The 15,629-nt window shown below is 44.2% G+C and overlaps 1 protein-coding gene across 4 annotated transcripts in view; it reads left to right on the forward strand.

Annotated features, from left to right (window-relative positions):
* POU6F2 (POU class 6 homeobox 2) overlaps positions 1–15,629 on the forward strand; it is an 867,009-nt gene that overhangs the window by 367,178 nt on the left and 484,202 nt on the right. For all 4 annotated transcript variants that reach the window (XM_069613281.1, XM_069613283.1, XM_069613284.1 and 1 more), the window contains one exon: positions 1,405–1,633. In XM_069613281.1, coding sequence (XP_069469382.1) covers positions 1,405–1,633 — 229 coding nt within the window. The remainder of the gene's footprint in view (positions 1–1,404; positions 1,634–15,629) is intronic.

The following is a 15,629-nucleotide window of genomic DNA, read 5'->3' on the forward strand; positions in this document are numbered from 1 at the left end:
ACCCATGTTATCGGACATGCAGTGCCGAAATGGGGCAGGAAAATGAGCATGGCTGGCTGGGATCAGTGAAGGTTCTGGAATAACAGAGCAATCCATCATTTTTCAAAATCTCCTGGGATCAGATCATCTCTAAATGAGGCCCTGATGAGATAATTCATGATAGGAACAATAGTGATGAGAGAAATGGAAGGGGCAAGGGTCAAGTGGACAATGAGTTAGGATACCGTTTATAAGGAATAGATTAGTCCTAGAGACCTGGGACGTGGTGGAAAGGAACGAGCTATCCATCCATCCATTTCTATGTTTGTCTATCTATCTATCTATCTATCTATCTATCTATCTATCTATCTATCTGTTTCTCTGTCTATCTGGCCATCTGTCTGAGACAGAGAGACAATCGGTCATTATGCCCATTTAGCGACTTGGCTGTCTATCTTTCTAGTTATCTTTGCATGCCTCTGTTTTAATTTCCCTCTGCCCATCTACTGTACCTTTCAGGATATTGCACCTCATTACACGTGTGGCATTAAGTGGTAAAATTAGAGGTAAATCCATTACAGCCAACTTTACCACTACGCCAAATTATGAGGTTGGGTTTGAAGTGGAGTATTTAACTCCAGGAAAATCCTGGAGGTACATTTTCCCACTCACCACTGAAAAATCGGCAGAATCCGTGGAATTACCACATTAGAAATTCCACTGCGGTAATTCCACCAAAATTCCACCAAAAAAGCCCCATTGAGTCAAATGGACACCGCCACCGCCACTTTTAAGCCGGCAGTAATTCTGTCGGACCAAGTGGCAGTAACTATAATTCAGGTGGGCGGTATTCCGGCAGATTTAGCACCAGAATACTGCCCGGCTCATAATGAGGCCCATTGATCTCCACCCCCTGTGATCCCTGTTCATACGAACATGTGTCTGTCTCTGCTTGTATGTCTCTGTGCTGGCATGCAATGTGACCATTCCTTTTTTGAGGTTTTAACTCCACCTGACCTAAGTAGTAGGTGCCCCAGTAGGATATTTTAGATCACATGTTTTTCACTTATTTCACCACTCATTCAGGTGCAAGTCTGCACGTGACTCATTGCTACACCATTAATGTCCCCCTCATTAGTAATCAGTGAGATGTAACATAAAACACAACCGTATACTGACTACTGACTATGTGTGTGTGCATGTGTGTGTGTACAGTGTCATGTAATGGGATTTTACATTATATTACTCCCCCACTGAAATATTGTTTTTAAGGCTCCCCTTTCCAATAGAATGATAGAAATCTACAGTTTTCCTTGTGAATTGTTAAATTTACTTTTCCTAATTTGAAAATTGTTTTAAAAAATGTAAACATGTCGCATTGTGAATCTGCCACCAAGGAAAAGATGTTCCTTCATTTCTTTCCAGTCTTTGCTGACAGCACAACAATTAGCCTCGGCTGTGGCAGGGGTGATGCCAGGTGGCACACCAGCCCTAAACCAACCAATCCTCATTCCGTTCAACATGGCAGGTCAGCTGGGCGGCCAACAAGGACTTGTGCTGACTCTGCCCACTGCCAATCTGAGCAACATCCAAGGGCTGGTGGCAGCAGCTGCAGCCGGGGGCATTATGACCTTGCCGTTGCAAAATCTACAAGGTAAGCCCTGCCATTGGTTGTTGCCGGGGAATGTGCCTGCTCCTACTGGTTGGATTCTGTTTTCTTATATTGTATCCCAATTCTTTCAAAAGATCATCTCATAAGCTCACAGAAGATGTCTCATCATACACTCATAATTGGGCACACTTTTCAAAGGGGAAAAGGTGAGCAGCGCTCTGTACATTGGCAGTAATGTACAAACTTTTGTCTTCTACCTTTGCTTGTCGATAGTGTAGTAAAATTTGTCTGTGTTCCTGTTCCGCTGCACAGCACTGAACACAGCTTCTGTCTGTAGACCTTTTACCATTTATCCGATGCTCCCGCCCGTGCCCCCAGTGGATTCTCTGCTTCCTGAGACTGGGTGAGGCTTATTATCATCCAGCTGGCGCCTGTTAGCCAGAAAGCACAGAACAGGGGCTATGAAAAACCGCCATCTTGAGCTGTCTTCTACTTGTGCCCTCTACTCTAGTTCATGGCCCACTCCCATTCATTTTCAACAAAATGTAGAAGACCGGCTGGTAGTTTGCTTGTTTCCTCTGTCCTACCCCTCATCTTCAAGCTGGTGCCACAATTGGAACAGAAAAGGGACTCTACCTGTTTTCTGGTATCCATGGTGTCCATTCATTTTTAAAGCACTTTTTTGCACTCCTAGTGTGTTGCTCTCAGCACAAAGCAGTTCATCACAAATGAAACAACCCCTTCAACGTTAGAAACCTGGACTTTATGCCTGGGTGGATAACAGCCCTTGGTGTAAGCCCAGCAACACTTTCCTCTGCAGCTTATCCAGGCGGGCTAGTACCAGCTGGTACAGCCCTCATCCCTTTTGAGTATCACCTAATTAAACCTCACCAGAAGCCCCAGTAATAATTCGGGCTACCTGCTTTTTGCTCGTAGACTTACTAAAGTGAGCCGCTGCAGATACTTCATGTCTCGAGGAATCTGCGTTGCGCTACTCCACGGTGGGGCCTCTGCCGCTCAGCACATGACATGCTTACCCTAATGTGAGGAAAGATGCGACCAATTGCCCGAAGCCACAAACTAGAAAGATTCAACTCTCTCGCCCGTAGCCAAACAAAAAAGTAAAATCGGCAAGGTTCTTTTTTCATATCTTGCAAGATTGGCTATCTATGTCTGTTGTATAACTTGTGCAATAAGTCAATTGTCTGGAATGAACGTGAAGCGAAATCATATATTTAAGATGCGGCAGCATCACTGTGAGAACAATCGGGAACGTTAAACCTTTTTGATTTCACAGCCAGCAGACAGGATGTTCAGTGGTTTCACTTCCGGGTTGTTAACAGAAGCAAACCTTGCAAGCAAGACCTAAATGCAGGAGCGTTTTTAACTGAGAGCTATTTTTCAGTGCGGCATCTTAAAGTGTTTTCATGTGCCCCAGAGATTATAATACATTTTCGTCACAGGAAAACTGTATTTTCCATCCACGTGAAATTAGACGGTTTATTTTATTTATTTATTTATTTATTACGTGCCAAAAACTGACAGGCATCGGGGTTATGTATCTTAATGTCCAAATACCGAACATCATACACTACAGAAACAGGCTCATGGCAGGATCTTCCGAAGAAACTGGGGTTTAAGTTAATAAGAAAATTCAACACATTGATAGCGCACACTGCTAATGAATGCTAACTAGAAAAACCAGAGAACAGCAGGTTAACCACTCTTTTTGGAGTACATTGTGTATGATGAAGTTTGTTGGTTATATGCATTTACCACCAGAAGTGGAGAGAGCTTCACTGGCTGCCACTCCCCACCAGCATCAGATTAAAAACGGCATCTATCCCCTAGAAAGCAGTCTCCAACAGAGCGCCAACATACGTGGCACCCCTGTAAACTCTCGCAACTCATGTAGCGAAACGATCAAAAAGCGTTGAGTATGAGCTAGCCCGCAAAGAGAAGACCTGCAAGCAGCCCTTCTCCTGCCACACCACGACCATCTGGACCTCACCCCCCCGGCAGAGGCTCGAAATGCCCCCACCATGCGCTAGGTCTCCAAAACACTAAAGCATGGCTCTCTCAACAACGCCTGCCGGAGGAATAGAAATCGCGCGCTCCCTCCACCAACAGTACTGCGCCGCTACTGTATAGAATGCCAGGCCCAGTACTGGAACCCTCTGCTGCTCTCAAGCTAGGTTTGTGCGATAAGCAATACAAATAAACATTTTAAAAGTAAAGCAGTGGAATAGATTTTTCCACCCAGAGGTTTTTTAAGTTTCTATAATGGTTGTCATTGCATTTGGAATGGTGGTTGCAAGGCAACGTCAATATCATTCATTCTATCTATTTTACAAGGAGCCCCTGGCTGCTAAAAAAGTACACAACCAGGACCAGAATTACAATAGATTGACACATTTACTACTACACCAAAGAAATAGAACCTGGCAGACCTCCCTAAGCTCATTTAGAAGAGTGTATGACGAGCAGTTGTGTTGCAAGACCCCCTTGCTATGGGTCCTTGACAGTCAACAAGCCTGAAGCCTTCCAGGGAACACCTTTAAACTAAGGGCAGGAAGAGTATGTTATGTGTTAAAGAACAAAAAGAGGGGCAGGGGTTCCCCAAAAATAGGCTCTGTATTTGCACAGCATGATAAATGACATAACCCGCACTAGACAAAGGCATTCCACACACGATCGAATGCTTGCTGCCAGAGGCGTTGCTAAGAGGGCTGGGGGGGGGGGCTGAGGGTGCTATAGCCCCCAGTCTTTTGATTGTAGCCCCAGATAGAATCTCAGGGGCTGGCTAGCCCCTAGTCCAACAGTCCCGACATTAACGTAGCAGCGGATCGTTTACAAACCTAGCAACACCCCTGCTTGCTGCCAAGCAGACCCTGCAAAATACACAGACTTGTAGTGTCTGTTAAATTGTTGCCTGTAGTAAATTACACATAGATTGCCATAGAAATCATTGCACGTTTATGCAATGAAATCGTTTAACTGCAGCTTGGCAAACTCGTTGATTACGTCATAACTGCAAAATATGAACACCTGTTGGAGGGGCAGCCTGACCCGAATCCGCCCCTGGCCACCGCAACCCTCCCCGTCGCCCACTGCTTCTCTAAAAGTTTAATGCTCGCCGACTTCTCTCCGGAGTCTGTGCTGAGCTTGTAAATGGCGCCCACTGTAATGTTTCACGTATGTCCCTCGCCTGCCATTACGGTACACGCAGGAGCCTGTCACTCATAAATCATGCACGGACAGGGCACGCAGACGCACACAGTTTGCTTGTTTATAATGTGAGAGTGCGTGTAAAGTAGGGAGGCGGCAGATTAAAATAATGCAGAAACAGCACCGAGGAAAAGCCAGCCCAACAAAGGAGAGGGGGAGGCTTTTTACCGAGCGGCGGATGATGAAATCTTAATGAGGTCGCGAGCATTATGGAAGCGCTGCCCCTTCATTGCTAGTGTACTCGCTTATGAGTGCCCTGAGGTTCATAAATAAACATAAACACGCAGCCCCCCCCCTCTCTCCGCTCTCAGCGGGTGGGCGCGGGTGGGCGCATCCATGTGCGGATTCACCCCGGGTGAGTGGTTACCTTGAGAACCCAAACATTTGAGGGACTCGGCTCACTAATAAGGTCGTGTTTTTCTGTAGCGGTTCATATTGGATTCCTACCGCTTTTAAGCACTAAAATATCAGATCTTAGTGCCCGTTTGAGCAGTACTCGTTTTATCGATCTCAGAAAGAGGAAGGGCCGAGGCGTCCATGCTGGTATTTGAAACTTTGCTTGCTGGTTGCGCACAGACTCTTTCCTGAAGCAAATCCTTACATGCTGACTTTTAACACCCTTTACCGTTAACGTGTCCTTGTCCTCAGAGTTTCTTTCTCTATTAACTTCTTCCATGTTAGACCTATGCTAGAAATGTCTTATCAGGCCGGTCTCTAAAATTCCTGCAAGAAAAACATGTACATGCTCTACATGCAGGCCTATAAGGGTTGAGGGACCCGAACTATGGGGCGTCCTTATTATTTATTACTTATATAGCGTGGCACATGCCCATGGGCCCGCGGCGCACACACAAACAACGCGAACAGTCACACAAGTAATCAAGGGGGATACTGCTCCATATGCAGTCAGAGGCAGATGGCGAGGGCTAGTGAATTCAGCTATACTTCACCCAGATTTAGGTTAAAGAGTCTTGTCTGAATGGCTTTCTTGCAGAACAGGGAGGGTGACAAGCGCAAGGAGAAGAGAAGGGCATTCACCCCCCTACGAGCTTGCACATCAAAGCTTGCCCACCAAATCTAGTCAGTTTCACATCTGGTTGCAGCAAATCACGGGAATCATTAAATTATGCGATTCATTAGGTGGGAAGGGGCAACGGCTGACTGGCATTCATAAGTCAGTGCAGGTAACTTGTGGGTGATGCTGTGTTCAACTGGGAGGCAGCGGGGATGGCGGGCACGTCTAACGGTTGTAATATGATCATGTTTAGATAATCCATGGGCGGCCATTAAGACTCTATTTTGGGAAAACTGAAGGGAGTGTAGGTTGGCTCGAGAAGTTCCTACCAAGAAGCCGTTGCAGTAGTGTAGTCTTGTGTTAACAAGAGCAGATGCCAGGTGAGAACGGTTTTCCACGGAAAGAAAAGGTCTGATGTGATATAACAATTCGGTCACATACTGACAAGACGAACGAAGATGAGCCTGAGGTTTCATAGAGAGTTCAGCGTCCAGATAAACTCCTAAAGTTTAGCAACAGGTACTGTACAGCCTTTGATCGCAAAATGGTTATGGCGAGGATCAAGTTTTTTCAGCCGGGAACAAAATGCAATAATGGGGAGCTCTGTTTTTCTCTGATTAAACACCAAGGAGTTAAAGGCCATCCAGGATTGAATTGCAGCAAAGACTCTATTGACAGCTTCAGAATCTTGGAGGTAATTACCAGATAAGCAAAGAGAAGCTGAGTATCCTCAGCGTAGTTGGTGTATTGTACCTTCAAGCTGTCCAAGAGATCAAGAAAGGGTCTGCTGTAAATGTTAAATAGGATGGGTGACAAACAGTAGCCCTGGGGCACCCGACAAGAGATAGTAATGGGGGCAGCTTGTGCACCATCAACAGCTACTCTGGAAGATCTTGGACCCAGGAAGGACTGAATCCACTGGGCAGTGATGTCCGAGCAGGAGGCGATATTCCTGTGTCTGGTCTCTAGGAGAAATTGATCAACAAGATCAAACACTGCTGAGAGATCTAGTAACATCTGCAACGCTGGATGACCCCTTTTCCCAATGCTGGAGATATTGGACTTTAAGTCCAATAGGGCTGTTTCTGTCCTGTGTTTAGATCTGAATCCAGATTGATGGAAACTTTGAATGTTATCTGCCCAAATTCATGGAACTGCAGATAAGCAACACGGTCCAGGATCTTCAAAAGGTACGGGGCGTTAGTGAGTAGACGAAAATATTTTGCCATAGATGGGTCCAGATTATTTTTCTTTAAAAGATGGGTGATCCAGCCTTCCTTGAGAGATGACGGCACAAGGCCGCCTCTAAAGGAAGTGTTCACAATCTTTGCAAACCAAGGCACCAGAAGATCGAGCGAGTCCTTAAGGATGTTAGCAGGGTAAACATCACCAATGCCTGAAGTCGGTTTCTAATTGGAAACTATCTTAAAGATTTCCTGCTCAGAGCATTGTTTAAATACAAAGCTAGCTGGATTGAGCTGGTCATTTGACCCAAATGACGTCTGTGTGAGCCCTGTAGAAATATGATAGCCTTTCAGGTAAAGTGGCTGCGAGGTAATGGCTTTTTGGTGAACAGTAACCTTTCTCGAGAACTCGTCCTGAATTCCCTGACACCAGTCTGAGTTCCTCCTCACCGCGGGGAAGACTGTGCCCTCATTTTCCTTCAGAATGCTGAAGAGTTCTTTGTCACTGGGCTTGGCGTTAATGATTCTAGTGTTAAAACAAATGGATTTGGCTTTAATGATGGCTTGTTTAAACCTGAGTACAGACTCCTTCTATAGGCTGTCAATGTGAGGGGGCAGGGATTTTTCCTCCAGTCTGCCTCCAGGGCTCTCTTATGTTTCCTAGCCTAAATGATGTCATTATTGAACCACAAATTCACCACAGTCTCCAATAGAGATGGAGCATCAAGATGTTCCATGGTATTAAGTTTGGGTGCTAAAGATGCTGAACAAGTTGGAGACGTAATGCGCTTATAGTTCCTAGTCCTTTTTAGTGCTCTAGGTAACTGATCCAATCACAGGGGTTTAGAAGGTAGCAGTATGGAGAACATGACTATAGCATGATCAGACCGTGGACAACGAAGTGTGGAAGTAGGTGACGTGGAGATGTTAAGTGTCAAAACCCAGTCTAATATATGCCCTTCTCTATGGGTCTGAACTTGTACTTGCTGTGAATAGCGAATGTTTTGAGGCATGGCAGTAAGGCTGAAACTTGAGCATACTCCCCCTTCTCTGCCGAAAAGTTGAAATCACCCAAAGTGATCACAGGAGAATAGGGTCTAGTGGTGTTGAGGAGGGCTAGAAAGAGTTCCTCAAAATGCTGCATGTTGTTTGGGGGTTTATATAGCACAACAAAGCTCGCTGTGATGTTTAAGTTGATTCGCATTTTGATGAGTAAAATTTCACAGTCTTCCATATTTGTTATATTAATGGAGTAGAAATCAACATAACCTCTTACAATCAAGGCCACTCCTCCCCCTTTCTGAGCACATCTGTCTGATCTGAACATGTTGTAACCAGGTGGAAGCACAAGAGAGGCAGCGCAAGCAGCTGCCTCATTGAGCCAAGTGTCAGCAATAGCAAAACGATCTAAATTGCTTCTACTAAGATGGTCTGCAATCTATAAACAATGTTTAACAAGAGATCCTGAATTAAGAAGGGGAATATTGAGGTGCGACCCCAAAAGCGTATTCTTTGAGGAGGGAGAATTTGGTTCAGCCAATAATGGCTAGATAGCCCTGTGTGATCAGTGACACAGCTGGCAGAAGTGGGTGACTTAGATGTCAATAGAATAATTGCACCCGGTTAGTCATTATCAATAGTAGAATTTTTAAGGGGCGAGGTCACTTTGTTAAGGACAGTTGTTTCAGTGTGGCTTATGATAATGCGAGCGTCAGAGCATAGGGAATTTTCCACTGGCGTAGGTTCAGAGGGCTGAAACAGGTGTACCCACGACTGCTCAAGGTCGAAAAAAATGGATAACCCACTGGTTTCATTAATTAGACTAGGATCGGTTTGATGCATAATTTCTGGGTCCTTTTTTCAAATGTGAGTGAAAGTGGAGGTGGAAAAATCCATTCATAGGTAGTGGGACACAATATCGGCACACATTCGCTGCGTTCCTGTAGGGTGCTGAAAAGCAGCAGTGTCTCCAATGTTGCGTTGCATCCCTTGTAACCTAGTGACTAGATCTGACATTGCGCCGGGACGCAGATTGAAAACAAGTAAATGTAGGTGTGAACAGCCACAACTATAATTCGAAAGGCTGAATACCTGTGCCAAGAATAAGTCCAGGAACTCAGGAAAACTGCACAGAGGTCTGGTACCAACAATAGCAACGCGCCCGCCCAAACCAGACGCAGCATGGACCCCAACATAGGGACGCAAATAAGCCATTGCCTGTTCAGGAAGATCTTCTTACAGCAAGGCCTTATGTAATGTCATCAGTAATGCCAGTGGTCGGTTCCTCAGTGAAGCCATACCTGATGGAACATGTGAGGTCATAAACGGTGGATTGAAGGCCAGAAGGCTACAATGCTTCCTTCACTGCAATATGCAGTGAACTTTGAGGCTTTGCATTATGACCTTATAATACATAACAACCTGCAATATCCATTTTAATACTTGTAACGAATGTTCTTATGAGGTGTAAAAGCAAAGTAACATAACATAACACAATACACTGCAGCTTGCAATATCTATACAAAGCCAGCACATATATTGTTTTTTTATTGCAGCCTAGTTACTTCACTATTCACCTGAAATACATGACATGATCCCTGCACCTGCAATCATTTATTGCAGTTGTATTTGACGTCACCATGCCAGCTGCTTGCGCCACGAGGATAAGAATTGCACCTGCCACTAGAACACTTAATTAAAGCTCTGAGTGGCTTTTCAGATTCCTTTCTTCTAAAACACTCTTCTCTGTCCCTTAACAGCCGCAAATTGATAAGTATGTGTTTGCAGTGGTATGCTTATATTATGCAACGCTAACACCAGAGAGCAATAGACTTGGGAAGATAGCTATGGGACAACTCGTTCACCTTGGGAGTAAGTCGACTCAGAGCAACACAGGTTCGATCCCCAGGTCCGCGCTTAGAAACCTCTGGATATTAAACGCGTTATAAACAACCAATTCTAATAATAATAATCGAGCTGCATTTGATCACTTGTTTTAAACCACACAAGGGCTCTCAAATGCATATTTTTGCCTCATATTGCTGTTTTCTCTTTCACTGAAACGGATTCTACATTGCTGATTTGCATTTTATGAGGGTTTTATCTTGCAAACTAGAACATCTATTGCATTTGAGGAAGCAAGATAACAAGTATTAAACGTGGTCAGGGTCTGGCCACGTGGTATAATGAATACAATACGCCTTACGAACAGAAACATGCTATGTCAAGCCATCTCTAAGTTCCATGACCTCATTAAGGAACAGGCATGTCTTTCAGCCTCGTTTATCTTTCTGGCCATGGGACTCACCTATAACTTTTCATATCCACATAATGCATGTGAAACCTGGGTTACCTGTATTATTTTCTTTTTTACAGTCCAGTTTTGACTTCCCTCTTCATGACATCACCACACGACTGTAATACATATTACAGTGGGATGTGACGTCGTTGAAGTCATGCCTAGCTTTTCACAGTCCTTTCTTCTCATCTAGTTTGGTGTCACAACATGTATCGCTACAGAGACGTTTGTCAGAGTGTGCTTTGCTGAGGGCCTTGCCGGAGCTTAGCATCAGTGAGCCGGAAGCAATCTGCATGGTGCTCGTTGTTTTAAAGCGGAGAATGGCATGTAAATGCATTGCTTGAACTGTCTGAAAAGTGAAGCACAATTGTGAGTCTTTCCTCCCACTGAACACATTAGAGACGTGTTCCGCATATCAACAAGTGGGAAGTCTCCTGCACCATAGTGAGCATTGGACCAAGTATTAAAAGAGTGTATGTTGAATCTGTGGGGGTCATTACAAGGTTGGCGATAGCTATACCAGTAGGTACTGGCACAGCTGACACAGGAGTCACTTTTGTTCTGGTGCCCGGCAATGGGCAATTACCGGGGCATTACAGCCCATTGCCGGGCGATGGAAAAAATTACTCCCCAATCCAATTTGAGTCCCATTAGACTGAATGGGAATGTGGAGGACGGTCGCACTAGCACCATTCAGAAGGCTGCCATGCTACCATCAAGGTTTGCGGGTAGGTGCTGTTCCGCCCACCAGGTCCGCCCGCAGAACTCGTAGTTTGCCGGTCCGGAGCTTATCGGTACCGTTATTTCCTGACAGGCAAGCTTGTAATGAGGCATATATATTATAGGAATAAAGTATCTCCAATCCTTTGGAAACTAGATATGGAAAGTCACCTTGGAGTTCCGCGACTTCATAAGCGGCTTACACTATCCTTATAACACATGGCGAGGAGACTTTGTTTTAGATATAATACATGGAAGCTTTCAATATCTATATAAAGACGCACGCTCAGATTTTTATTACAGTCGTGTTTTACAGCACCAGTCTGCGTAAATAAGAAAATGACACCACAACTCCCAACTTGGATAACTTATGGCAGCTGGGTTGTGACGTCACACAGCCTGGTACCAAAGCCAGCCCACAAAGTGAAGGTAGCTTCCTGAACAGAATAGCTGCCGCCACTCAAACACGCAGTTACCAGGATGACTGACTAGCTTTGCACAGTCTTTTTATTCTGATTATTCGAAGCAGCAACTTTCTGACACCGCCTTCCTCGATGAGGAGACGCGGCTCTGTGATTTAGTAGATAGCTGGATTTCCGTTCAGGAGAGCAGGAATCCATCCGAAAAGAAAATGTGTATTATATTATGCAATTGTTGAAAACGAGGGCTTGCAACACAAACAAAGCTGCATGTCGATGTGTTCACGCCCGTGGTACTTAATAAATAAGAAGGCGCGGGCTTCCAGCAGACAGACTGTACACAAGGGAACACGCAGAGGTGCCGGTGGGTGCTCTTCAAAGGGCAAAACAAGAGCATAGACCGGACACAGGACAGGGTGACAACAACACTAATGTGCCCTATGCAGACTCTATCCGGTACAGCTAGCATCACCGAGCCTCAGAGTACCAAGGTAATGCACCAGGGCGAATGCAACGGGTTCTGGGGGGCACTAGGAGCCTTCACATCCTAGACATGAGCCCTCGATTCCTAAGGCGAGGCAACTTTTCACAGGTACCTTAAGCGATCAATTTCAGGATGTCGCGGCTCTGTACCCCCAAAGTCCCCAGGTGTTCATAGCTATGCTCATAGTACGCTTCTTCATGGCCAACCCCTATTACAGCAATAATGTAAGCAAGCCCAGACTCCGAACTCTGACACGTGTGGGATACGATGGCAAAGAAATTGAGACGATTATGAGGATGGTAAGAATCTACAGCTGGGATAATAACAATAACTTTAATAATAATGCACAGCTAGGATAATACTACTACTAATATTAATACGTATTATTATGAACAGCATTTGTGATTCATAACTACAAAATAATAGAAGTAATAATTAATATTACCAGTATTGTTATTATTATGTTATTTTAATTGTGATTATAGTATGTTAATTCATTATACCGTAATGCCATTATTAGTTATTATTGTTATTATAAATTACAAATTGCGTTAATAATAGTTATTATTATAGCTTTAAATTAATATTATGTGTATTATGATTAGTAGAAATAATGATAAATAATAAAAGGTATTATTATTATTAATATTCTAGCTGTTAATTATTATTTGTATTCTTGGTATTAATATTGGATTTCAAATAAATCGCAATATTATTATTATTATGATTATTATTATTATGATTATTACTATTATTACAATTCTTTGATCTGATCATTTTTGTCATCCGTAGACAATGAATTTGAAATGTGTCTCGGATATAGGCTATGTCGTCTTTCACAAGAAGCTGAAGATGTGCCCTTTATGAATATCTTTTCTCCTTCTTGAGTTATCACAGTGATCTAGTGAAAAATGCCAAGAAGACACTAGGCTTACACTTCTGTGTCATTCAATTTCCAAAACTCACACAGATAATTTCCACTCATGCTTCCTCCTGTCTCAGTTTATTGCCCCAGTTGGGAAATGGTAAAACTCATGCCTTGAGCATAATCCTTATGCCCGACCAGGCCCTGATCCATTTGATCAAAGCTGTAAATTGGCTTGTACCATGCCCAACACATCTTCCGACTCTCCCGCCTGCACTGCCTCCTGATTCCCTCTGCCTGTAACGTGCAGGTCTGACTCCTCCCTTAAATAGGCCATTCCACAGATTGCAATCTTCTCTGCACCCGCTCAAGTCTCTTTTGCTTTTCAACTATTTTTTAACTGTCACGCACTTGACTCCCCAGTGATCTCTCCTCAAATGTGAGGACCATCCCCCTTGGCAGTCGTTGGTACCATCTACCGCCTGCTTCTTGCTTCAAACATCTATTCATTCAAAATGTGCTTCCATGATCTCTTCTGGGTTTCCGGTTTGTTGTACACCCTTAATGGATCCATGACTGCTTTTAAGCATAACTTCCTTTCCGGGTCCTTGACAGTGATAGATTGTATACAATGTTAATGTAATCACCGTCTCATAGTGCCCTGTGTGTTCACTAAACCTGTTCCTAAATCAAGAGTCATATTAAACCACCATATACATCTCCTGACTTAAGCTTTCACTTTAGAGTGCCCTGAAATATTTCCGGCTGAAATTCATCTCTGTGAACCTGTCACCTAGCAACAAGCGGGCTAGGCTCTCATAAACCTATTGGGGCATGACTTTGCACAGATCCATTAAAAAAGGTGTGAGTATATGATGCGCTTCCCAGTTAAGAAGTGGCGGTGACTATTCCACCCCATGCACTCCTAATCTTTGCACCCGATGATCACTTCAGTAAGCATTGGCACTGAAATGTAGGAGGAGTGCATAACGATTTCCCGCCTCTGGGATCTTTCGGGGGACATAGCAGAAAGCAAGGGAGGGAATCTTTGAAGCAGACCCGGGGACACAACGGAACAGGTAGGAAGGACAGGGCAGGTTGTGCGGAACGCACATGGGTAAAGACTTAATTGGAGCACAGCTGCCGGTCAAAATGCCAATGAATCGAGACTCTGCCTGTCTTTCTCTCCATAACAGGCACACCCACCATCAATCGGTACCCTTAATAGCGTATCCTTCTAATGTTATCCATGTTATTGTACCCTGTTACCATAGCCCCTTGCTGTACAGTGCTACCTTGCTTCACAGCAAGGTCTTCACCATTTAAAACCCAACACACACACACACTTTTTCTCTCTCTCTCTCTCTCTCTCTCTCCCTCTCTCTCTCTCTTTCTCTCCTCTCTCTCTCTCTCTCTCTCTCTCCACTGTGGATTCTCTTTGGATATGATATGTTATTTATAATGTGCTTAATACCCAGAGGTTTCTATGCGTGGAACCGGGGATGGAACCTACGTGCTCCATGTCGTCTATCCTCCCTGGACTTTGGAGAGCTTCCACTGCATGTGTGCCCCTGTGGATGACTGCTGAAGTCATTTTCCTTTATCCTTCTCTTCTCCTAAAACAAAAACATACCCTCTTTTTTTAGTTTGGGTTATTTGGTGTCACTTGCGACACCTATAAGCCGAAACAATTGCTTTATGGTGCTTATAGGGAGAAATGGCACATGAGGAGGGACACACAGCTTGTAGGTGTTGTTTGGTTATTTGCTCACCCATTGACTGCCCATGGCTATGCTAATCCCTGTGGCCGTTCCCACTCTGTTCCTCCCACCATGCCCAAAACACCTCCCCATGGGAACTCTTTGAGTTCGCTTTAATTAAGACTTATCAACAATCTTTGCAGTGGAAGTGCTTGACAGTGTTTTTTTAAAGCGTTCTTCTAAGAGTTAATGACGTAATCGCAGTTGTAGACCCGCTACTGGTGTAATAAAAATGTCGTACCAGGCCTGCCTTCAACCACTCGATTTATAAACACTCTGCTTGTCCTTCACGGAAGTCCTGTTAAAAACAAGCATTGGCAAAGTAAGCATTTTCCAAGCACTTATATTAGATAACCCAGGTATTCACATCGTTCTGCACCTGCTACCATCAGTGGACAGTTAATACCACTATGGCAGCCTGGCAAGTGCCTACACAAAAGACAACATGTTGGCATTGCCAATGCGTGTTCTTCTCTCCTGCGCTGCAATGCAAATATGCACTGGCTGAGCTAATTTGAAAAGGCAGTAACTGGTGTATGCAACTGAAATGCTCCAAACTTTGGCAATCCATGTGATTGTATGCGCACTATCTTGCGAGTTATACAGTGCCTCAGCAGATCTAAAACAAGCATTGGCAATGCCAACAGTTTTGGCTTTTCTGTAGGCAGGGGAATGTCTTTTGCCAGGCACTGTGGTAGTGGTATTAACTGGCCATCAAAGGTAGCAGCTGCAAAATGGCAAGAGTACCAGGGTAAATAATATCAGTGCCTGGAAAATATCTAATACTTATATACTAGACAAAACTGTTGGCTTTGTCAATGCATGTTTTTAGCAGAACTTCAATGAAGTACATGCATAGTGCTTATAAAAAGAGTGGTTGAAAGCAGACCAGGTAAAAACATTTTTATTACACCGGTAGTGTGTTTACAGCTCCAATTAAATAATTAACTCTCAGAATACTGCATTGAGAAAACACTGACAGGCACTTTGAGCACATCGTTTGATGGTAGGGCTTGATAAAGGTAGCTCAAAGAGATCCCGGGAGGATGTGTTTTGGGTAAGAAG

The sequence above is a fragment of the Ambystoma mexicanum genome, chromosome 5p (assembly GCF_040938575.1).
Source record: "Ambystoma mexicanum isolate Mex_15411 chromosome 5p, UKY_AmexF1_1, whole genome shotgun sequence".
Taxonomy (NCBI): domain Eukaryota; kingdom Metazoa; phylum Chordata; class Amphibia; order Caudata; family Ambystomatidae; genus Ambystoma; species Ambystoma mexicanum.